The sequence below is a fragment of the Chanodichthys erythropterus genome, chromosome 16 (assembly GCF_024489055.1).
Source record: "Chanodichthys erythropterus isolate Z2021 chromosome 16, ASM2448905v1, whole genome shotgun sequence".
Taxonomy (NCBI): Eukaryota; Metazoa; Chordata; class Actinopteri; order Cypriniformes; family Xenocyprididae; genus Chanodichthys; species Chanodichthys erythropterus.
In genome coordinates, this window is record NC_090236.1 from 33286605 (window position 1) to 33312595 (window position 25991).

General features: G+C 36.0%; 1 protein-coding gene across 1 annotated transcript; it reads left to right on the plus strand.

The window, feature by feature from the left end:
• The first annotated feature begins 6334 nt into the window (after positions 1–6334).
• kiss1ra (KISS1 receptor a) lies at positions 6335–21600 on the plus strand. Its single transcript, XM_067362481.1, has 6 exons — positions 6335–6560; positions 7503–7627; positions 12609–12744; positions 14709–14947; positions 20381–20820; positions 20978–21600. Exons 1-5 carry the CDS (start codon positions 6335–6337, stop codon positions 20753–20755), a joined length of 1101 nt encoding a protein of 366 aa, XP_067218582.1. The 3' UTR covers positions 20756–20820; positions 20978–21600.
• Positions 21601–25991: the final 4391 nt, after the last annotated feature.

The window sequence follows — 25991 nt, forward strand, 5'->3', positions numbered from 1 at the left end:
CAGCAAAACAGGTATTTGAAGCTGCTGGTGTCACTGGATTCTCAAGAAGCTCTCCATGCTGGTTGGAAGTTGCATTTGGTTGCATTTCAGCCACCCCTAACCAAAGCTCACAAAGAGAAACGTTTACAATGGGTGTAGAAATACAAGAAGACTACTTTTTTTAATAGTTTTATTCACTGAGGAATGCCGTACTACAATGGATGGTCTAGAAGATGGATGGATTTCTGGATGGTTGGTGAGTGGCCACCACTTTCCAGGGAGACTGCAGCATAAGCAAGGAGCTAGAGGGTGATGAATTGAGCTGGAATATTGGGAAGTGAAAGGGAAGGCCCCGATATACTCACGGTGAAGTTCTTTTTTGTTCTTCGTTTAGGGGTAAATTGAAGTTTGAAACATGTGAGCAGTGATATACTGTTATCGAACATCTAACGCCACCCACACTGCTGAGAGAGTTTAGATGAATATGTAAATATATGCTGCACGCTTTCCTCTCAGTAGCAAATTAAACACAACATGTGAATACATCAAGCATTTTATTTATAGAAAGCATAAGAAAAGCATCTGATCATAACAACATGGGTATGTTAAAGGGATAGTTCACCCAAAAATGAAAATTTGATGTTTATCTGCTTACCCCCAGTGCATCCAAGATGTAGGTGACATTTTTTCTTCAGTCGATCACAAATGATGATTTTTAACTGCAACCGCTGCCGTCTGTCAGTCAAATCATTGCAGTAGATGGGAACTTCATCTATAAGAGTGAATAAACCTTGCTTAGACAAATCCAAATGAAACCCTGCGGCTCGTGACGACACATTAATGTCCTAAGACACGAAACGATCGGTTTGTGCGAGGAACCGAACAGTATTTATATAATTTTTTACCTCTAATACACCACTATGTCCAACTCCGTTCAGCTTCCGGTGAGTGAGGTCAGATCGCGCTCTGACAACGGAAGTGATGTCTCGCGCTCATTGAAGTATATGGGCGAGACATCACTTCTGTCAACAGAACGCGTTTTTTGACCTTACTAACAGGAAGCTGAACGGAGTTGGACATAGTGGTGTATTAGAGGTAAAAAATTATATAAATAATGTTCGGTCTCTCTCACAAACCGATCGGTTCGTGTCTTAGGACATTAATGTGTCGTCACGAGCCACAGGGTTTAATTTTGATTTGTCTAAGCAAGTTTTATTTACTCTTATAGTTGAAGTTCCCATCCACTGCTATTATTTGACTGACAGAGGGCAGCGGTTGCAGTTAAAAATCATCATTTGTGATCGACTGAAGAAAAAATGTCACCTACATCTTGGATGCACTGGGGGTAAGCTGATAAACATCAAATTTTCATTTTTGGGTGAACTATCCCTTTAACACGAGCTCTGCAAATTTGCACTCCAGTACAGTCATGTCACATTTATTTCTATGGCATTTTATTCAATAGATTGCTTAAAAGAAAGCAGCTTTACAGTATGAAACATGAAAAACAGTGTCAGTGCCTCATTTCATCAGTAGCACAACTTCATTTTCTACTATAAAGTGACTATCCAGTGTTTTCACCTGTGGGGATCTTACCATGACGAACTCAACAGATGAAATGAGTCAGAGAGGAGTTCCGTGTGAAAGAAGGCAGAGCCTCAGCGCACACCTACTATTACGTTATCGTCACTGACAATGGTAGTATGAAGGTGTTTTGCAGCTGGAGCAAACTTTTTATCTGAGAGTTTGCTTTGGCAAGGTGTGGCTGGAATGCAACTTTAACTGTCAGCCAGCATGGAGATGTTCTTGAGAATCCACTGACACCAGCAGCTTCAAATACCTGTTTGCTGCTCAACAGTGGCTTTATTTTATAGCTGTCCTTTTTAATATAATTTTTTTTTTTTTTTTTTGACAGAAACTTTCCTTAAAAAGCCTTTATCTGACTGAGTTCTCTTGTGCTCTAAATTACTCACAATTTTTATAATAGTTCAATAATCTCCATTCAGTTTTTGCACAATATTAATTGTTTTCGTGCCTTCTTCAGAAAGATCTATTCTTTCTCCCTATTTTGCATGAGAATTGTGACTTGCTTTGAAAAGCAAAGAAAAGCTGCTTTGATACAATCTGCATTGTAAAAAGCGCTATATAAATAAAGGTGACTTGACTTGACTTGACTTGCTTAATAAGAGGAACAACCTCTTTAAGTATAGTTTCCATTTACCTAAGAAGACCTGGCAAACTTTTTAATAAACCTGTCTGAGATTGATACCAGTTATCCAAAAAGATATGGAGAAATAAAACAAACACTTCCTTCGAAAAACTAAAATCTTAAAAGTTTATTGTACTGAAATCCCATTGATGTGTCACTTGCATAATAATTTGGAACACAGTGTAATCTGATTGAACTATTTTCATTTTCAGTAGATGTCAAGTTTGGATGTTGTGAAACATAACAGCTCTGTTGGGAGAGGTATGAATAATTTTGCAAGGTTTTTTAAAGACAGCATGAAACAGAAGTTGCGATAGTTTTTTTCCCCCCCATATGACATACAAGTAATTGAAATGGCTTCCTGAACAAAAAAATGGAGGGCAGGACTTTTGTCAATTGGGAATTGACAGTATCATTGTGGTTTGCTATGGTCATCAAAAATCTAGTAATTTTTTAATACTTTCATGTAAAAAAAAAAAAAAAAAAATGAAATACACATATATAAAGCTATGCTTTGTGTTGCACAAAGCATAGCTTTTACATCGCGGAGCAAAGAGGATGCTGACACGTCGACAGACAAGACAGAGCAGGTTAATTATGATAGTAAACAAAGTCCCAGCTTTCAAACTGTGTAGTTTTTTTAAGAAATTCAAACAATAAAAACCACTTTGTGGCTCTTTAATGTGCTGTGACAGATTGTTGTAGCGCCTCAGCTCAAGAGGCTCGTAAACCGATCATCTCTTTCTACTAGTTCATTTATAGCATCAAAAAAACATGAATGAACATGAGAAGGAATGGTATTTCAAACGCAGAAAGACGTCAGTACACACCATTTTTCAAGTTCAAGTCCACCGAGGTTAATCTTCTAACTCCTGACTGCTTTGTCGGACAAAATGGTGGATTTGGTGTTATGATTGGTTAGATCGCCTGTCAATCAAACTCCCAGCGAAAGGTCAATTTTACTTTTGTGAGTTTATATCTCACAATTCTAAGAAAAGAAGTCAGAATTGTGAGATATAAACTTGCAATTATGAGAAAAAAAATTGAGATAAAAAGTCGCATTACTTGCAATTCTGACATTATAACTCGCAATTGCGAGATTATATCAAAATCATATACCTGATTCAGGTACCTAATCAATAAAATATACTTGATTAACTTCAAAATCAGGAGTGCCATTCACTACTATTATAAAGTTTGAAAGAGCCAGGATATTTTTTAATATACGATTGCGTTTGTCTTAAAGAAGATAGTCATATACACCTAGGATGGTTGAGGGTGAGTAAATAATGGGATAATTTTTATTTCGGGGTGAACTATCCCTTTAAAGCTTACTCTAAGAAAAACTTAGTCGACTATGATGTACAAAACAATCAACCTACAAGACGAACACGGTAACTGAATCAACTGAACTAAATCTGAAGTCCTCCAAGGTCATTTCCCCTACAATCGATAACTGAGATGCAAGATGGAGCCACTTGTGAAACAAGAAAGCGAGTTTGTGGTTATATACAGATTAGTCAAAAGGTCTGATCAACAGCGTTGCCATGGATGATGCCGAATGTTAGGAAATATCAGATAACTGAATGCCACAATTGACCAATCAGATTTAAGAATTAAAGAGAGCCTTGTAATAAAAGAAAATCTATATACTCTTAATATATTGACAGCATTTTATGACCTTGTGATTATGGTTTTTTGATTAGTAAGTCAAGTTCCGGCAATTTTAAGGCATTTCCTAACCTCGCAATCTTGCTCAAGAGGTTCTTATGCAGTGTTCCTTCAGGTAATGCAATAATTGCATGGTATGATTAATTGCATTGCCATCAGTGCTCGCCAGCCACTGTGGCTAGTGGTTTTCCTTACTAGCCACTCAGTATTTTCAATGGCCACAATTTGGACATAGATACCATGGGGAAAAACTGCCATGTAGATATAATTTGATATATAATTTGGCAGCAGGTATATTAGGCTGCTGATCCATTATATTGTTACACGTGTGTTTAAAACAACTGACTGTGTTTACATGAATACTCGCCAAGACAGGCATTTTGGCATTATTTTATGTGTATATTTGAATTTTTTAAGTTTTTACATTTTTATTTTCTATGAGCAGCGAAAAATAACTCAGTTATACTGAGAGGCGGCTTTATGTGTGCGCAGTTTTGGTATGAGCACAAAATCTGCATGAATGAGTGAAATTCTGTCAGGATCACTATCGTCAAAGATGACCGGCAGTTAGCATACAGTTTGTATTGGTGGTATGGTTCTGCATACAGACTAGCATGGATAAGAGCAGGGAGAGCAGCGATAACCCCCCGTAGGGTAAACAGAACAAAACCAAGTATTGCAATATCATAAATATTGTTAATGACAATAATTAATGTAACAATATAATTGAAGGAATGAGCTCGATCAAAAGACATATCAGAAGGGCAAGTCCTGACTGGACAAAGGAGGAGCTGGGGATGAAGGAGGGTAATTAGCTCGTGATAAAGCTGCTGATAATACTGAATGGACCATTTATACTGTATATACGAATGCGGTGATAGGCGTCGTATTCCTATAGGTCAATGTGAATCAGCTGAGTGTCAGCTGATGCGAGCTTGACTAACGTGACCAGCCAGAACTAGCACTACACTTGATTTAAGTGCAATATGTGCAGTCCCACCCTGAAATTCAAGCCCTGTAACACCAACAATATTCATCTGGAGCAAATGAAATGAGTGAATGAGGGGAGGCGGTTTGTGTGTCAAAAAAAGAAAGTGCAGATGGTGTCGTGTATCTATTCTGCAGGAAATGAGTATGGGAAGTGCTTCAGATATTTCAGTATCGATATGTATCGAAAAATCTATATTTTTGACAACACTATATTGCACTTAGTTTATTATTTCAGATGCCTTTTTAAAAGACTACAGCTGAAAAATGAATATTGTATATAATTCAAGCCGCCAAAGAAGCTAGTAGGAGTGACTGCATTACACACCACTGCTGAAACCACCTGGCACCCGCATTAATGTCAAGCCCTGATTGCCATAGAAAAGGGTGAATGTTAGAGAATATCAACCAACTAAATGTTGCGATTGTCTAATCAGATTTGTTAATTCCAAAAAATCCTTGTTATAAAAAATTCTATATATTCTCTACATTGAGCAACAGCACTTGCTTGTGTAATATTGCTTTAATAATTTAATTAAATTAAATAAAAAAAATGACTGATGAACTTTTTTCAAACAAAAACAACTCTTATTATAACAAGCAATTTCATGCATTAAATTTGTGCAATTATAGGCACTTAAAGGGGGTCATAGAACGCTTGTTGAATTTTATTGAATAGAGATTGTGAGAGTGTTCTTCATCAGTGTTCAGAGGGACCACTGTGCTCTTATCTGAGCATGATTGTGGGCTTATTCTCACAGAACTTAGGTCTGATTGAATTGCTCATTCATAGTCTGAATTTGGTCGATTTGCACATAAAGTGCATGTAAGGAAAAAATTACGAGCTCAACAAAAGAGATCCTATATGGCAATTTGCAGTGATGCCGAGTGCAAAGACCCAAAGAAGCAGTAATTGTGCGTTTCCATGATGAAGCCAATAATTTCTTGGTTAGAATTATGTGTTGTGATAGTAACAAATTGTATCACATTGATCTCTTTGATTGCACAGGGTTGTGTGTCTTTCGGCTATGTGTATATTGCAGGGTAAATACCACATTTATATTTTACTCTCTCTGCACACACAGACCAGTGGAATGAGAGAGAGAAAGAGAGAGAGAGCCCTAAAATTGTTGCTATGCGACCTGACATCAGTTCTTCATTCTACAATCATTCTGTTGCCCACGTGTGTTCAGGCTGCGTATAAAGCCAATGGGAGCGAATAAACTCCGTCTTTGAGTGGATACTGCTCGCAGGGCTCCTTTTTCAAAGAGCTGAAGAGAAGTCGGACAAATTGCAGCGATCATCTCTCTCAAATACCCCTCTACCTGCAAAACTCCCTCAGTGACTAGAATGAGGGTTATGAAAGTGCAACGCCAGATTCAGATGGCTTTTTCTTAATATTTCTTGGATTAGTGGGGATGAGGATTTTGTCACTGCTAAAGAGAAGAAACTTTACTTTTTTCGTCTTGTTTAAAGATGTCTAAAATCATGTTTCCTAGTGAAGACTGGAACTCAAGTGAGCTGTTGAACAGCTCCATTGGAAACTCCTCTATGGAGGATACTGAGGATGAGGAGCACCCCTTCCTGACGGATGCTTGGCTGGTTCCCCTCTTCTTCTCCCTCATCATGCTGGTGGGGCTGATCGGGAACTCACTGGTGATATATGTCATCTCCAAGCACAGACAGATGAGGACGGCCACTAACTTCTACATTGGTGAGTTTCAGCCAATTTCCTTTTTTTCTGTACAAAACCTCTATAAGCATTCACATTTTCAAAAAAGCTTCTAAAGATTTTTTTTTTGGCTTTTGAATAATATATTTTTTTATAAATTTTGTTATTTTCTCCTTTTTAAACAATCATTTTTGTTTTTAAACTTGATTTTTTCTAATATATATATATATATATATATATATATATATATATATATATATATATATATATATATACATACATACATTCTCAGACCTACTGTACGAAATAAATTATTATTAATATAAAAAATTATTAAGTGATTTTTTTATTAATTAATTAATACTGTATAGACTATTTAGTACTCTATACAAGCACATTGAGATGAATCTAATTCTGCACAGGAACTGCTGTGACAGCAAACAAATTGAAGTTCATCCTCTTATTGACATTATATTTTAGATATGGTGAATGATTCATTAGCCACAGGATGATGCGCTGTCATGTAACTGTAAGAATTATTGCATTATCTCAAGGAACACTGCGCAAGGACGTCTTGGGCAAGATTGCGAGGTTAGGAAATGCCTTAAAATTGCAGTAACTTGAATGACTTAATAATCAAAAAAGTCATAAATCACTCAAAGCCTGTATGTTAGTATTTGTAATTTTACTGTATTTGTACTTTTAGTCTTTTTGCAGCGAATTTTTATATCACTCTAAGATTGACAGGCAGTCAGATTAACATCCATTTTGCTGTCAGAGTTTGTATTTCATTCACGGCACTCCTTCCATTTTCCAACATTTCTGTCTTCACTTATTCCTAACATTGTTTTAACTTCATGAAAATCACAATATTGTAAGAACTGAGACACACTTATCACTATTATCACTCACATTGCACATTCAATTTTGCATACCTATTCAGATGAAACAGATCATTAATTACACGTATATTTAATTCCTCAGCTAACTTGGCTGCCACTGACATCATTTTCCTGCTATGCTGTGTGCCGTTCACTGCTACTCTCTATCCTCTGCCTGGCTGGATATTTGGAGACTTCATGTGCAAATTTGTTGCTTTTCTCCAACAGGTAAGAATAGCACCTAAGGGAAAACAGAGCACAAGAAGTAGTAGTTTTCTTTTGTGCAGTGCAAATGTCTCTCTGCTGCATCATCTCAGAATGTTTTCAAGGACAATGGCCATACCGACAAAACCACTGTGGGAGAAATTAATGTGTAATATCAATGCCTATAGGATTCTGCACTTCAATACGGTACCCAACAATGTCAACCAGCAATAAATGGATTTGTACACTGATTAAGACCGATACAATCGTCCCTGTTTTTAACAGATGTTATTGTTGGGTAGGGATGGCAGAAGATGGGACACATCGTGATGTAATTATATGGCAATGAAATTAATTAGCTCAAGTCACATTTCCAATTTTTTTGCACTGAGATGCAATGTCATGCATATCTTTTATAACTAATTAAAAATACAGTCTTAGATTGAGTCTGTAGAGACAGTTCTGAGATGTCAAAACTGAAATGTCAAAAATTCAAGATACATTTCGAAACAAATGTAATTGCTTTTGTATGTGGGGTGCGTAGAGATTAATCACCGCACATTTTTTGATTTCCTCACCTATTTCACAATCAATGCACCTCTCTTGAGAAGCACGTTCTGACTGTCTGGCATAGGGAATGCTGCTCCAGGAACTCTGATTAGACAAAAAAAAGAAAAAAGGTTAAAAAAAAAAAAAAAGAAACCTCTAAATGTGTCTCTAACTACATTTTTGCTAAAATCCATAAACATATACGTACATACAATTCAATGCAGTTTCGAGCTAAAATGTCCACTAGTGGCTGTAAGACACCAACAACTTTGATTTCTTTTCACAAAAATTATAATTAGGGACAATTTTTTGATAAATAAAGACTTGAAGAACCAAGCTGAAATGTAATGGTGGATTTTTTTTTTATCTTACATTTGCTTTTGTTATTACTGTTAGGTTATATCTTATATCTAAGCTATATATTTTGTTATATCTGTTAGGTTTAGGGAAGGGTTTAGTGTAGGTGGCATGTTTTTTTTTTTGTTTTTTTTTTAAACAAACATTAACCTTTTAGCACCACTCTCACCAGTGTTGCTCTCTGGCCGTTTTCCCGCAGAACTGGGATACTTTTACACTGTTGCCACAGGTTGTTTTTCATGTCCCGAAAAAATCGACCACAAATGACTTGATATTTAGCCCCTGGAATGCAAATTTTAACAGGGGATCCCCGCCAAAAATGCAGATTTTAACCCCGGAACACAATTTTTACCATGGGACCCCCTTGAAATGCGATTGGGTAAGTTTTGGCTAGTTTTGAGGAGCAATTGGGTGGGTTTTGGTGTGAAAACCTGGCAACCCTGACTCTCAAAACACATTTCATTTCCGAACTGCTGGGACACGTACAACCAACGTAATAAAACTGCGCCAGACTCATATTCATTTGTTTCCGATAAAATTAAATGCTCTTTTGACACAAATGTTATAGCATCAAATAACTAACTAAAACCATACTTGTTTAAAAAACGAACACTTGAACTTACAACAAACTAGATAAAATAAAAAATCTGGAGCTTTTTTACATGGAGAGGGCGGGGATTATGACCTATACTGGGACCAACCACCTAGGGGCGATTGAGACTTCACTTTTCAATAGTACTTTTCCAAAAGGATAACAAGCAATTGTAGTTTAGCTACTTCAAAAACTCGCTACGGCGGTTCATGTGACACTAATGCGGAAAACAGACTTCATTTGCGTCAATGGAAAGCATATTTAGGGGCCGTTCACACTGGACATGGAAAAAAAGAAAATAAGAAAAAAATGAGCGCCTCCTCCGCCATGTTGCCATTATATAAAACAGTTGTCATGCCAACTCGCAACGCTTGCCCCGCCTCCAAGTTCTTCTGATTGGTCCACCATTGGTCCGGTTTTGGAACTGACAGCGGCGCTGCGTGTAAAAGTTGAAATTCTTTTAACTTGACACGGCGTCTTAAAAACGTGGCACTCATGTGCGAGGCGCTGCAAAAGACGCGAGCCGCGAGCGTAACGGTCATGCACGTCAGTCAAGCACGTGTTTACAATGGGAAAGTAGCGTATTGGAATAGAAAAATGCGTTCTGTGTGAACGGCCCCTTACACTGTCTGAATTGTTCCCTATTCTCTGTATAGTGCACTATGTGCCATTCACCTTGTATAAACTAGCAAATGTGTGAACAAATGACTGATTTCAGCCACAGCTTCAGTGTAGGAGGGGCCGGACTTCATATTCTAGAGAGCATTTGATTGGACAGAAGATTTGATGAGAAGATGAAGTGCGATGTGATGTCATGAAAATCCGTGATTCATTTTAGCAGAAGTGAGAGACTGTAAGTTTTGAATGCTTATATCTCCTAAATGCGAATTTTGTCGTTGTTTTGGAACACACCAACTTATGCATAACCTTAAAGGGTTAGTTCACCCAAAAATGAAATTATGTCATTAATGACTCACCCTCATGTCGTTCCAAACCCGTAAGACCTCCGTTCATATTCGGAACACAGTTTAAGATATTTTAGATTTAGTCCGAGAGCTTTCTGTCCCTCCATTGAAAATGTATGTACGGTAGACTGTCCATGTCCAGAAAGGTAATAAAACATCATCAAAGTAGTCCATATGACATCAGTGGGTCAGTTAGAATTTGTTGAAGCATCGAAAATACATTTTGGTTCAAAAATAACAAAAACTACGACTTTATTCAGCATTGTCTTCTCTTCCGGAATCCTTTCTATTGAATTGATTCCATTGAACTGATTCCATTAAATCCTTTCATCTGTCGGCATTGGTAATGCACTTTTACGTTGTTGTTTTTGGCGATTAGAACATCCACGACATGCAACACTTACGAACCATTTTAAAAAATATAGCAATACCAAAATACAAACAATGTAGAATAGCTTGAATACAGCGTGCATCTCCCTCAGACTGTAAACGAATTTCGGGCGCACCGGATAACACGTCATCAGCGTCTTACATCAGCAGCGTCACTGCGGAGTTGTGAACCACACTCCGGAGCAGAAGGGGGCGGTAATGCACCAATAAGCTGGATGCCAACCGCCGTAAAACAGGAAAGAAGAATAAGAAGAAGCGGAGTCGTGAACGCGAATTGACAACAGACCCGGAAGAGAAGACAATGCTGAATAAAGTAGTTTTTGTTATTTTTGGACCAAAATGTATTTTCGATGCTTCAAAATGTCGCAGATGTCCTAATCGCCAAAAACACCTTGGCGACGTAAAAGTGCATTACAAATGCCAACAAATGAAAGGATTCAATGGAATCAATTCAACGGGAAGGATTCCGGAAGAGAAGACAATGCTGAATAAAGTCGTAGTTTTTGTTATTTTTGGACCAAAATGTATTTTTGATGCTTCAACAAATTCTAACTAACCCACTGATGTCACATGGACTACTTTGATGATGTTTTTATTACCTTTCTAGACATGGACAGTATACCGTACATACATTTTCAATGGAGGGACAGAAAAGTCACGGACTAAATCTAAAATATCTTAAACTGTATTCCAAAGATGAATGGAGGTCTTACGGGTTTGGAACGACATGAGGGTGAGTCATTAATAATTTTCATTTTTGGGTGAACTAACCCTTTAAGGCTAAAATATTCATAGTAAAGCCAAAAAAACTTAAATTTTGATTTCAGGGGGACTTTAAAAACCATAAAAATATAGCTCTGATTAAATGATATATAATAATATATATATATATATATATATATATATATATATATATATATAGGTATGAATTTAAGATCTGTATTGCCTTAAGTAGCTTCAAGTAGGCCTACTTTCTATTAGCAGCTTGTAGCAAAATACTTTTCCAAAAGGATAACAAGCAATTGTAGTTCAGCTACTTCAAAAACTGTAGTTTATAGCTTGGCAAGCGGTCTCTCTGCAGCAATACATAAAAGAGTAATCCTCTGTGAACCCAAACAGCTCCATTTATAACAACCATACAGAATATACATCAAAACAGAAAACCATCATTGAATAGAAATGCTCTGAGGAATATCAAGTTGTTGGTTTTTTCCCCTTTCATTTGGGTATACATGGAGGAGGAACTTCTTTTTGTGTGGCATTATGATTCATCCCTCATTTCATGTATAACAGAAGATGTGAGTCAATCTTTATTCACTGCCTCGTGAGAAACTGCATCGACCAAACAGAAAAGTAGGACAGTATGTTTATAAAGCTATTAAAAACAAAAGTAAAGAAAAAAGAATATGCAACAAAAGGGATATATCAGCCCATTAAACATATGACTATTTACTCATTTCAGTAAATTCAACGTTGCAGTGCAACTTTACTGTCTACATGAAAATCTACTGAAAGTCTACTGTTAATTCACAAATCTTCATTCTTGTATTTAGTTGCTGTGTGAATAAACAGCTTACACTAAAACCAAACAACATACTGCATAAATTCAGCTGTGGTTTTGGTCTTTTCTAATCCTTGTACGGGTTTGTTCCAAAAGCCGCTGTGAAGCTTATCGTGTCGTAGACACAGGCCTCCTCAGATTGAGCCTTTTTTGTTTAATCATTAGATACCTTGCACAAAAGATGATGGGATGAAGCAGCTCTTTGTTCACACCTGTTTCATCAAAGAGCTAAGGGATAGTTAAGCTTGCATAAAAACACTCTGCACATTGGTTGACTTTATTCTCCAAAGCCTCTCCTCCTACCCGATTCTTTTAATTTAAGATGAGCAATCAGGCACTTCAGTTCAATTAATTCACCGGACAAAAACACAAGTGAATGGGGCTGTTTTTTCTGTCTAGAATTAATTCAAAAAGCGATGAGCTAAAGACTGGCCTGTATTGAAAGCATTATGCGGATGTGTTTTTGATGTATTTAAGTAATCTAAAATCTAGCACAATTTTTATGTTTGCTCCAGTGCTCTGGAGTGTGTCTGTCTTGCATGTACTGATAATGATATAACACATGATAAGAAAAGGTTTGGCAATGTCTAGGTGACCGTTCAGGCGACATGCATCACTCTCACGGCGATGAGTGGAGACCGTTGCTATGTGACTGTGTATCCTCTGAAATCCCTGCACCATCGGACCCCCCGTGTCGCAATGATTGTTAGCATCTGTATCTGGATTGGTAAGTCATTTAGTAGATTACATACACAAAACATTGCCCTAATGTTATTAATATCAATAAAGATGACACCATTTCTACACTTATAACAAACACAGGCTGTATTCTCTCTATATCTGCAATGATTAGTCTGCTGTCGAGTATCACATAAATAATTTCGTTTCATCCTTCAGTGTAATAAACCTTTGAAAATAGGCTATTTTACATGTGTTAGCATGCAACTGATGTGATAGGCAGAACACATTGTTTATGTCAGGCTTAGCCTAGTACACATGGCAGCATCTATATAGACTGGAAAAGCAGTAGGGGGCGTGTCCACTCATGATGGAGGAGGGGAGAGAGTAAGCCAATCAGCAGTAGGGGGTGTGTCCAATCATGATGGGGGAGGAGAGAGTGTAAGCCAATCAGCAGTAGGGGGTGTGTCCAATCATGATGGGGGAAGGAGAGAGTAAGCCAATCAGCAGTAGGGGCGTGTCCACTCAGGATGGGGGAAGAGAGAGAGAGTAAGCAAGAGGGAGATCTGAAGACAGACTGTAGAAAGAGTAATGGCTGAGAGACATTACAAAAGAAAAGTTCAGAGAAATATGACTGGAAAAAGAAGGGTTATAATTAGGCAAGAGCTTTAGTACCTGCATTTCATGGTAGCCATACTTGATTTGCATGTTTTCATAGTCAGTGTAGGATGGAGTACATGTTGTCAAATCTATAATGTCCCTGAAATTACTGTTTTGCTTAGTCTTTAGGCTAATGCACAAACCACCCCACAACATTTAAACAAAAATTTATTGGTTGATTATCCACATCAGGAGGGTCAGGTTTTCAGGTAGAGAAACGAATTATGAATTTAATTATTCAAGAAATGTGATCACATCATATCACCATGGTATGAGAAAGGAAATGAAAAAGACGTATCAGTATCATTTTAATTTAAATAACATGGAAACACACACTTATGGTTATAGAAGGTGTTATTGGTTTGCATATGCCATATCGTGTGGAACTGTATGATAACTAAATTACACTTTTTTTTTTTTTTTTTTAAGTGAAGAAATTGAGATGCGTTAGTGATGTCTGTTTCATGAGTGAATCTTCTGAGCCAATTCTTTTCAATCAACTGGTTCACAAATAACATTGAATGGTTCGTTGAATTCGACTGATCCAGAAGTCAAGTGAACAATAAACACTTGATTTGGTCTTGTCCCACTCAAATGAGCCAAGATCCTGGAGTGGAAAGGAATGCAGCGTCTCAAGACACATCTTAAAAATTATTTGACAGTGTAATGTGCAAGCTGTTACAAGCTGTCAAAAAAAACATCCATCTAATGTATGTTTACATAGAAAAAAGCATCACAATGGATCACAAAAACATGTTCTGTGTGAACATAAAATCTCTTTAGTCTAGTCTCGATATCATTACTATTAGTACATAACAATACATTTTTGAAAAATAATATACTAAATTGCACAATATGGATGTATATGGCAACATTTAAAATTTTAAAGTATGTAAAGAATGTAAATATGTACTTTATATTAGTAAAATGTAACTATGCAAATATATTTACAACAATATAAATATAAAAAGTTCATACATATTTGTACGTTTTTAAAGCCGTGTCATTTATTTATTTATTTATTTTTGCTTTTTTTTTTTTTTCCATGTTCACACAAGGATACCAAATTACATTGACAACACATAACCACAGGTCCATCCACCTAAGAAAGTAGCCCCACTTCAAAAGGACAGTTGAGACAATACAGCTCAAAATTCAAGCATTATTTTTTACTGAAGAATTAATGCAGGCTAAAAGCTTCAATAAAAATTCATACTTCACATTTATGCTTTTAGTGCATCAGTGCATGACAGCACTCAACTGCATTTAACCCAGACTACTCCTTTATACTCAAAAGATTAAACATGAACAAGCATTAAACTTCTCTCATCTTTCCCTCTCTTATGCAACAAGGTTCCTTCATTCTTTCCATACCAATCTTCCTGTACCAGAGGCTTGAGGACGGCTATTGGTATGGACCAAGAAAATACTGCATGGAGAGGTTTCCATCAAAGACCCATGAGAAGGCTTTTATCCTCTATCAGTTCATAGCGGTGTATCTACTGCCTGTCATTACTATCTCTTTCTGTTATTCCTTCATGTTGAAGAGAGTGGGACAGGCCTCTGTGGAACCAGTGGATAACAACCATCAGGTATGTTCATGGATAACAACCATTAGTGATGACACTCCACTGAATGGATATAAAAGGCTATGCACTCTTTTATCTATAATTCAGGTGTATATGCCCCAGAGAGATTGTGAAATATCTTGGGTTCTTTTCTTCTCTTCAAGACAAAGTAGTTGTAGTAATAACCTAGTAGTAGTAACCTTTTATTTTATAACTGGATGGTAATTGCTACTTTTAAAGGTAAGCGATTTCTGAGAAATGTTGCTGAATGCGGATCGGATCGAGCACCACAACACACTTGTAGCCAAACAGCAATGGGGGTCGTGTCAACTCATGATGGGGGAGAAGAGAGAGTAAGCCAATCAGAAGTAGAGGGTGTGTCCACTCATGATGGGGGAGGAGAGAGAAAGCCAATCAGAAGTAGGGGGCGTGTCCACTCCTGATGGGGGAGGAGAGAGAGTGAGCAAGTGGGAGATTTGAAGATAGACTGTAGAAAGAGTAATGGCTGGGAGACATTACAAAAGAGAAAAGTTCAGAGGAATATCTTTAGAAAAAGAAGGGTTATGATCAGACAAGAGCTTTAATATTAGAAAAGCTTTTCAGTGCTTGAGACACCTAAGCGGGAAAGCCTGAAAATGAATTACATTTACATTTATTCATTTGGCAGACGCTTTTATCCAAAGCGACTTACAAGTGAGGCATACAACAAATGAGTCATCATGAAGAGGCAAATAGACACAAGAAGTGCTCACAATACAAGTTTCAGACATATACTCAGAGTATCATAAGCTACAATAGAGAGGGATTAAAGGAAGTGAAAGGATAGGTAATGAAAGGATAGGTCACTCGTAAGAGTGAGTGGAGGTAGGAGGGTGCCGAGCCTGTGGTAGAATTCAATTCAATTCACATTTATTTGTATAGCGCTTTTCACGATACATATCGTTTCAAAGCAGCTTTACAGAGAATGCATGTCAACATTACAATTTAAAGAATGCAGTTAGCAAATAATGTAATAATTTAGGCAATTAATTTACAATCTGTAAGCAAGCGTCAACACCTTGAACTTGATGTGCAAGTGGTAGCCAATGCAGAGATGAAGAAGTGACATGTGCTCTTTTGAGCTCGTTAAAGACAAGACGTGCTGCAGCGTTCTGAATCATTTGTAGAGGCTTGATTGTGCATTATGGCAGTCCAGCCAGAAGAGCATTGCAGCAATAAAGCCTAGAAATGACCAGGGGTACATCCTCAATTACCTAGATGTAGATGTACCTAGAGGTGAATGCAGAGGTTTTGTTGTTTCTGCTCCATATTTGAGTAACATTGGTTTTGATATGGTTGACAGAACCAAGATATGCTGTTGTAATTTTAGTTATAGTAACAGGACATTTTTGAGTGTCACTGTTTGTCTGAAGCTGGTGTGCTCTTGCTTGCATATACTCGTGTACTGTATGTTAATTTTTTGTTCTTTCTTATCATTTGTTCATCATCTTCGCTTTAATTTTCGCGAAGCATTATTTTGCTTTGCTTCAGCTATGATAAAATTGCATTATGTGTTTTTGGGGGCGGGGCTATGAATGGAGGGGTGTGTTTGTTTGAGTTGATTTCAAACATCAACAGTGTTTCTCAGAAATTGCTTAATGCACCTTTAATTCTTAATGAACTATATAACTATAAATATAGTCATAGAATTAATGAACAATATTAAAGGTGCCCTAGATTCAAAATTTGAATTTTGAAAAAGTTTCAAACTCCATTGCTTTCTCTTTCTTATGTAAATCTCATTTGTTTAAAAGACTTCCGGAAAACACGCGGATCTCAACATAACACCGACTGTTATGTAACAGTCGGGGTGTATGCCCCAATATTTGCATATGCCAGCCCATGTTCCCAACATTATGAAAGGCATTAGACAAGGGCAGCCAGTAACGTCTGGATCTGCACAGGTGAATCAACAGACTAGGTAAGCAAGCAAGAACAACAGCGAAAAATGGCATATGGAGCAATAATAACTGACATGATCCATGATAACATGATATTTTTAGTGATATTTGTAAATTGTCTTTCTACATGTTTCGTTAGCATGTTGCTAATGTACTGTTAAATGTGGTTAAAGTTACCATCGTTTCTTACTGTATTCACGGAGACAAGAGAGCCGTTGCTATTTTCATTTTTAAACACTTGCAGTCTGTATAATGCATAAACACAACTTCATTCTTTATAAATCTCTCCAACAGTGTAGCATTAGCCGTTAGCCACGGAGCACAGCCTCAAACTCATTCAGAATCAAATGTAAACATCAAAATAAATATTTTACTCACATAATTCGAAGCATGCATACAGCATGCATGACGAACATCTTGTAAAGATCCATTTGAGGGTTATATTAGCTGTGTGAACTTTGTAAACGTGCTGTAATATAATCGAGAGCTCGTGTGGCAGGGAGCACGCGAATTAAAGGGGCGGCGTGCTGAAAAAATCAGTGCATAGTTAATGATGCCCCAAAATAGGCAGTTAAAAAAATTAATTTAAAAAAATCTATGTGGTATTTTATGCTGAAACTTCACAGACACATTCAGGGGACACCTTAGACTTACAGTATATTACATCTTGTGAAAAAGCATTCTTGGGCACCTTTAATACAAAACATTCCTAACCAAAAAAATTAAGTATTTAATTCTTACTTTTCAAATTTTGTAAAGCTAATTTTCACAGCATTAAGTCATCTGATGTAGGTGTGGGCCAGTTTCACATTGGCGGTGGCCAAAATCTATCACATTTTGTGTTCAGGTTTTCCATAAAGAAACTGGTTTCCAAAGCACCAAAAATCATGTCTAAAGATAAATGAGACATAACCAGTCATATATTTAATAGCTTATTTTTAGACAGAAATGGAAATAAATAGACATTTATAAATAGATTTTATCATTTCAACTCTTTTCACCAACTGCTGAATGATTACTATATGCTGATCTATGCTGCAAATTAATATTTGCGACAGGGTTTAGATTTGTACAGTAGAGCCAAAAATGCATTATTGGACTAAGATTTGCTGTATTTAGAAAACCAGTCACTGATAGCCTAAAGAAAATCCACCTCACAGCATGATGCTGCCAAACACCAGACTTTGCTGAAGATATAGTGATTCTTTGAGATGTAGGCAGTGTTAGCTTTGCCACATATACGCCTTGAAATTCAGCCTAAAAGCTCCTAAAAGCTCTATCTTGTCTGAGGAGAAAAAAAGACTTTTTCTCACATTACAGCAGAGTGACCTCTCACTCAAAGTTCCTGAGTCACTATACTGCTTTTTTGGCCTGCAGATGTTTACACTTCTTAAAATTCTTTTTCTTTTAATGAGTTTTGAGGAATGAAACTCTGGAGTTGGTGTGTGTTGGCGATGCCCACTGTGGAATAACCTTTTTCTTAATTAGTGCTTTTGTTTCATATGATCTTCTCTGCCACTTTATCTTCACTTAAAATTCTTTGCAATGTACGGTTCATTTTCACAGTCGACAGATTCACAATATGTAATAATGAATAATGGAACTATGGAATAATGGAATAATGGATAGCTGTGGAACCTTTGTTAAAGGGTTAGTTCACCCAAAAATGAAAATTTTGCTATTAATTACTCAAACTCATGTCGTTCCACACCTGTAAGACCTTCGTTCATCTTCGGAACACAAATTAAGATATTTTTGATAAAATCCGATGGCTCAGTGAGGCCTGCATCGCCAGCAATAACACTCCCTTTTTCAATGCCCAGAAAGCTACTAAAGACATATTTAAAACAGTTCATGTGACTACAGTGGTTCAACTTTAATATTTTAAAGCGATGAAAATACTTTTTGTGCGCCAAAAATAACAAAATAGTGACTTTATTCCACAATATCTGGTGATGGGTGATTTCAAAACACTGCTTCATGAAGCTTCGAAGCTTTACGAATCATTTGTTTCAAATCAGTGGTTAGAAGCGAAAAAATCACATGATTTCAGTAAATGAGGCTTTATTACCTCGTAAGTGTTTTGAAACTTCAATAATTCACGTGACTTTGGCAGTTGGATACACGGTCCGAACAACTGATTCGAAACAAAAGATTCAAAAAGCTTCAAAGCTTCATGAAGCAGTGTTTTGAAATCAGCCATCACTAGATATTGTTGAAGAAAGTCGCTATTTTGTTATTTTTACTGCACAAAAAGTATTCTAATTGCTTTATAATATTAAAATTGAACCATTGTAGTCACATGAACGGTTTTAAATATGCTTTTAGTGGCTTTCTGGGTGTTGAAAAAGGGAGTGTTACTTCTGTCAATGCAGGCCTCACTGAGCCATCGGATTTTATAAAAAATATCGTAATTTGTGTTCAGAAGATGAATGAAGGTCTTACGGGTGTGGAACGACATGAGGGTGAGTAATTAATGACAGAATTTTCATTTTTGGGTGAACTAACCCTTTAAGAAAATGTTTTTCTTTTTTCTATTTTAGTAATTCAGAGGTATAACAGAAATTGTGTTTGTATTTATCTGGCTACAGTTAGAACTGCAACAGTTTTATATTTTGTATGAATATTTAAAGGCTAGTGACAAATAAGGATATATAATAATAATAATAATAATAATAATAATAATATATTTAAAAAAATTAATTCATGTTGCTTTCATATTTCACAAATATGGTGTATCCATCAGGTTAAAAGCAATAATAATAAAAAATATCTACACCTTAAATACACTTGTGTACACATTTTAATGTTTTTCTGTTTGTTTGTTTCCAAATATTTCTACATATTTTTATACAGTAAATATAATGAATTTTTGAACCATGAATGTTTCTTAGTGTTACAGTACTTTGATCTAACTTGCCTTGCCTTTTTATTTTTTCTTTAAAAAAGAAAAAAAAGTCTCTGTCTTTATATACAGTATATATATAAAAGATAATAGTTTTGTCTGATAACAAACCCTACTTTGATTTGGCAGACAGTTTTTCAAGTAGTAAAAATATTTTGACAGAAACTACATTTGATCTACTTTTATATCTTTAAATATATAAAAAAATATGAATAAAAATTATGCAAAACTACGGGCTTCTAATTGCAGTTTTAGACTTTTTTTTTTTTTAAACCCCATGCAAATATCAAAGTGAAAAAAAAAAAATCATCATAGAAGAGGTGCATTTAAGTATAGCAATTTAATATATTTTTAATAACATCCAGGCAGGAAAAATGTCAAGTTTCTTTTTTTGTCAAGTTTTAGTATGCATTAAAATGACACAAAACTGCACTTCAGTTTAGACCTTCATTAGAATGACTAGAAGTCTAGATACTTTTGCACTATAAACGTATGTAGACTATCCCTTAAAATGTCACTGATCCATTTTTTTTTTTTTTTTTTAAGTGAAGTAAAAGCACATATCAGACTCATTTCCCTTCTATAATTTTGTCAAAACCTTGTTTATTTCAGGTCCACCTGCTCTCAGAGAGAACTATCTCCATTAGGAGTAAGATTTCCAAAATGGTAGTGGTCATTGTCGTCCTCTTCACTATTTGCTGGGGTCCAATTCAGATCTTTGTCCTGTTCCAGTCTTTCTACCCCAACTTCAAGGCCAACTACGCAACATATAAGATCAAGACATGGGCTAACTGCATGTCCTATGCCAACTCCTCTATCAACCCTATTGTCTACGGATTTATGGGCGCCAGCTTCCGCAAGTCTTTCAGGAAGACTTTCCCCTTCCTCTTCAGACACAAAGTGAGGGACAGCAGCGTCGCCTCCCGCACTGCCAATGCAGAAATAAAGTTTGTAGCAACGGAGGAGAGCAACACTGAGAGGAAATGAGAGCCGATGAAACCTAAACCATGATTTCACATGCTGAAACTCAGGCTTCCTCTGCATTAACAAGGGTAATATCCAGTTCACTGAGCTGTGAAAAAAATATTTTAATGTGGTGCAAAAGGACATTTAGAGAGCAAAGAACTGCGAAAGTGCACATAAATGATTACTGTTATAATTACAGCTGGAGTTAAATTGTATAATTTGATGTTTACATCCTTTGTGCAGCCAACATCCAAACCAAAAGGTTCAACTCTTATTGGTGGCCCTGCTGTGCTACGAGAGTACGTGTTTTCAGCATTTGTTGATGGAAAGCTGATTTTACAGGCCATAATTTCAAGCATGGGGAACCAAACTGATGATGTTCTGCCAGCGGATATGTGTAGGAGCTTGCCTGAGAGGATGTTGACTAAATCAAACATGGCAACTGTTGACTCATCCATTGTGTTTGACATACACGACACCTCCCTGTGCACACTTCCTCATGAAACCACCACTCCAGACTGCTCTTCATCGGTTATATTTACATATTCTGAACATTCTACGACATGGACCAACCTGAAGAGATGTACCCAGAAGGTATAGACTCTCTCAAAGCACACCACTTCTCAAGACTGAGTGAATGCGTTTCGCAGCACAGAATAACATTATGTTGCACCTGCCAGCAAGGCAATTGAGATTATCATGTGATGGACGCTGAGGATTAGCAAACACGTGTGTACAGAATTGAGAATGATGGAATGATATCATTAATGTGATAATAAATGTAAGATTTAGAACTAAAGGGTCGTTTACACAAAACTTGCGTTTAAAAACATGAGACGTGACACAGCAAAATCCACATTTTTAAATGGGCCATTCCCATAGAACGTATTTTTGCATTTAACCCTCATATGATGTTCATTTCCAGTTTACACTTTGGGGGCCCTATTTTAACGATCTAAACGCAAAGTGTAAAGCGCACGGCGCAGGTGCACTCAGGGCGTGTCAAAATCCACTTTTGCTATTTTAACGACGGAAAAACGGTCCGTGCGCCGGGGCGCATTTTTGAAATGGGTTGTCCCTATTCTCTTAATGAGTAATGGGCGTAACGTTCAATAAACCAGAGTGTCATATCCCATTCCCTTTAAGAGCGAGATGCGCTCGCGCCATGGCGGATTGCTATTTACATGGCGGAATTTGTTGGCGGAAAAGCTGAACGCTTTTCAAGCGAAGAAACCGATCTGCTCGTGCGCGAAGTTAAAGCGGGCTTGCAAACGCAGGCTTTCAAATAGCTCTGCGCGATGAGTCAGTTAATATATATGTGTGTGTATTGGCACGATTGTTCAATTAATTAGCCAATTTCGTTCATCGTTGTAAGTAGTAATAGGCTGAATTGAAAATAGGTAGCCTAATACACGCAATGACTATTCATCATTACATTTTTATATTTATGTAGCCTACACAATAATATTCTTTTACACTGTAATCCTTTTGTTTTTAATATTTGGCATATTTGTGTGATGCGCATCCCTGTGTGTAATAAGCAAAGTCAACGCACACTGTGGACGCGCCCAGAGGCGCAGTTTCTACCAACGCGCTCTAACAAAAAAATATTGCGCCATTGACTTTAGACTTTAGACCAGGTTTGAGTTGGTCTATGGTGCAGTCTATTTTCAGCTCCTTAAAATAGCAATGCGCCGACAATGCGCCTGAACACACCTCTTTTTTAGACCAGCACGCCCATGGGCGCACTAACCGGCGCAAATGCATTTACTAATGGACGTGGCGCTGAACGGGAAAACGCGAACGGCGCCGGATGCAAACTAGCAAACACACTTGCGCTGCGCCTTGTGTCGCATTGCGCCGGGTGTATTATAGGGCCCTGGGTGTTTGGGGTTAACATGACCCGAAACATTTAGAGAGTGAATGTATGAAAAAATACATTTTTAAGAATACAAATGATATATCTTTTCTTTTTCTTTTTTTTTTTTTTCATTCATTTACTTCTCATCTATATGTTTATGCTGTGTTTTGGGGAATATAAAGTAGTTTTTTTTTTTTACCTATTTACAGCAAAACTCCCCAACTACACCATTAGCATGCATATGAAATAATGTTTTTTATATGAAAAAAACACTTTAATGATCAAAACTAAATATGAGTTGTTTCTGGGTATTGATCTAGGTGTAAGAGAAAAATCTGTAGGATTTAAAAAAATTGTGTAATTACCATATACATCCAGTAGAGGCCCATAAAGATCCATTCATTTTTCTGGATGTGGCCAACTGTTCTTATGACAGCTTTTGTGATGTATATATATATATATATATATATATATATATATATATATATATATATATATATATATATATATATATATATATATATATATATAAAAACCATTATAAAATACATTAAATCAGTATTTTTTTCAAAGTTTACTCTTTTTTGTTGTTGTTATTGTTGAGGTGTTTTGAAGTGTCTTGTTTTTACAGTAATGCCACATAAATTTGCAATAATGCCACATGAGTTGCCACTAAAAGACAAGACTTGATTGTAATCACATATTATATAATTCAATAATCCATATGTCTAACAGTAGTTTAAGGGTTAGTTCACCCAAAAATGAAAATTATGTAATTAATTACGCACTCATATCGTTACAAACCCGTAACACAAATTAAGATATTTTTGATAAAAAAATAAATTCTCGTCTCTTCATAACATTAAGGTTGAACCACTGTATTCACATGAACTGTTTTAAATATGTCTTTGCTTTCTGGGCACCGAAAGTGTAAATTATCTTGCTGTCAATGGAGCCCTCACTGAGCCATCAGATTTTATCAAAAATATCTTTAAAAAGATGAACGAAAGTCGTACGGGTTTGGAATGACATGAAGCTGAATAATTAATGACAGAATTTTCATTTTGGGGTAAACTAATCCTTTAACTTTAGAATAAAAAAATAATTTTAAAAAGTAAATAAAACATTTTTACACAAAATAGAACATTTTTTAACTTGAATGCAGCGTTTATAAAATGCAAAAGACACCAGACGCAAGCGCATCCTTCTTGTGTGTTTGCTAAGAAAAACAATGGAAAAGAAGTGTGCTGGAATGCAAAAATGCTTTCTGTGAGAACACAGAATATATCTTGACACAGCGTCTTAAAAATGTGACATTCACATGCAAGATGCTGAAAAAGCACGCAATGGTCAAATATGTTCTTGTAAGAGGCCATTCATTTTTTACATTAAAGAACGCAAGGTCTTGAAACAAGAAGTCGAACTTGAATGCCATGTTTTTAGAATGCTGACACAAACACAAACTCAACGATCAAACACAGCCATATAGTGCATGTTAACATGAAAAACAATGGAAAAGAAGTGCAGTGGAATTCAAAAACGTGTTCTGTGAGAACGGCCCCTAAGTATGTTTATAATAAAAAACAATTAACAAGCAGTGCAGTGGAACACAAAAAAGCATTCTGAGAGAAGCAGCCCTAACATATTCAGAGTACTGAATTTAAATGAATAGCATCCTCCAAGGGTTATGGGCTAAATGTGCCCATCATTTTGATGTAATAATTGAGGTAAAATGTTTCTTTCATGCGCAAATGGAAATCCAACACATCTACAGGGTAGATTTATTTACCAAGCTAAGTGAAAAGGAATTCAAATGGGAATCAAGTCTGATTTTCTTGCTAGCGTATGCTACCATAAAGCTTGCTTAATTACTTTTGTCCTAAGCAGAAATAGATGTCTTATCATTAGCATTTGTGAAATGTTTTGACAAGCAGAGCTAAGTAGCTAAGTGAAGTGCTGTCAGTTTAACCTTGGCATTAATAAATTATTCAGCATCTTTGAAGCATGGTTTTGTTAGCTCTATAAATGCCTTAATGAATTCATTTTTGCATTCGAATTTTACTGGACTTGAGCAGCCTTGTTTGTCTTCTTCCTGTCTTTTTTATTTCCATATTTCTTGTTAAAGATTTATTTATTTATTTATTAGTCATAGAATACATATACAGTACAATGAGAAGAAACTAAACAGATATCTGTCTAAAATTTTCTGTTCATTTAAGAATCTTAATCCAGTCCAGTGCATATACTGTCTGCATTAATACATGTTTTTATCTACAAATGTATAACCAAAGTTTTCAAACCGAGATATATGTATATTATTTACCGAATTAATGTGGATTAGCATAAATAAATTTGCCAAATCTATGAATGATTTTCAACTTTCTCTAGTGACATCAAGCAGATATTTGATATTCACTGCATGCATCTCTAATTACCATGCAAACTCTATCGCTCAGAGAAATGGCAAGGCAAAATCAAGCATTTGGACTGATGGACTAATAGCATGGAAACAACCCTATGATGCCACCTACACATGGGCAGCCAATTATTATCTTGAGGGGCAGGAAGTGTGTTATCAGTCTTGCTATTTTAAAGCGTTAAACTACCATCTGTCCTCGACTTGGCCTAAGGTCAGTAAATGGAGCAGAAGCAGTGCAATAGTTTCATTCACTTTAAAACTGTGAGATGCAGTGAATCACTCCATTCATTATATCATTTGAATATCATTACATTATTAAATTATTTGTTTAATGTTTGTGTAGAGGAGACTGGGAATAAATGTGATATTTTTAGCTAATTTATTCAGAAATAATTAGCCTAAACCACTGATATTTCACCTTAAACATCTTTAAAATGTCAGCAGCAGTTTCAAGCGTCAATTAAAATTATAATTTAATCATGTCTCATACAATTAAACTAGAAGTACACAAAGGCTGATTTTTAAAATAGTCATGCTGTATGTGGTATGCAACAATCAATGACAATTTTATAATATAATATAATATAATATAATATAATATAATATAATATAATATAATATAATATAATATAATATAATATAATATAATATAATATAATATAATATAATATAATATAATATAAAAAAATTAAACACTAGACATATCAAAATATTATGAAAGACTACATGGAATGCATATTTTAATCAACTTTAAATGACAAAAATACACCGTAAATGGGTAAGAACTTTGATGAAATATGAAAGTAGTTTTAAATCTACCCCTAATCTACATATAAATGTAAATGTTAGGGCAAATAAAAATGAAAAACACAAATTTTGCAACTTTATTTTAATTAAACAATCTAACTGTTTAAAATGATGTAAGGTTTGACTTATTGGAATTAAAAAACGAAAATATACATGATAAAAAACGGCAT

Excerpts from the sequence above, each read along its gene's own strand:
- kiss1ra (XM_067362481.1), top strand. The coding sequence starts at position 6,335 with ATGTTTCCTAGTGAAGACTGGAACTCAAGTGAGCTGTTGAACAGCTCC. Across the intron at positions 7,628-12,608 it reads TTGTTGCTTTTCTCCAACAG|GTGACCGTTCAGGCGACATG; the intron begins GTAAGAATAGCA and ends GGCAATGTCTAG. Across the intron at positions 14,948-20,380 it reads CAGTGGATAACAACCATCAG|GTCCACCTGCTCTCAGAGAG; the intron begins GTATGTTCATGG and ends TGTTTATTTCAG.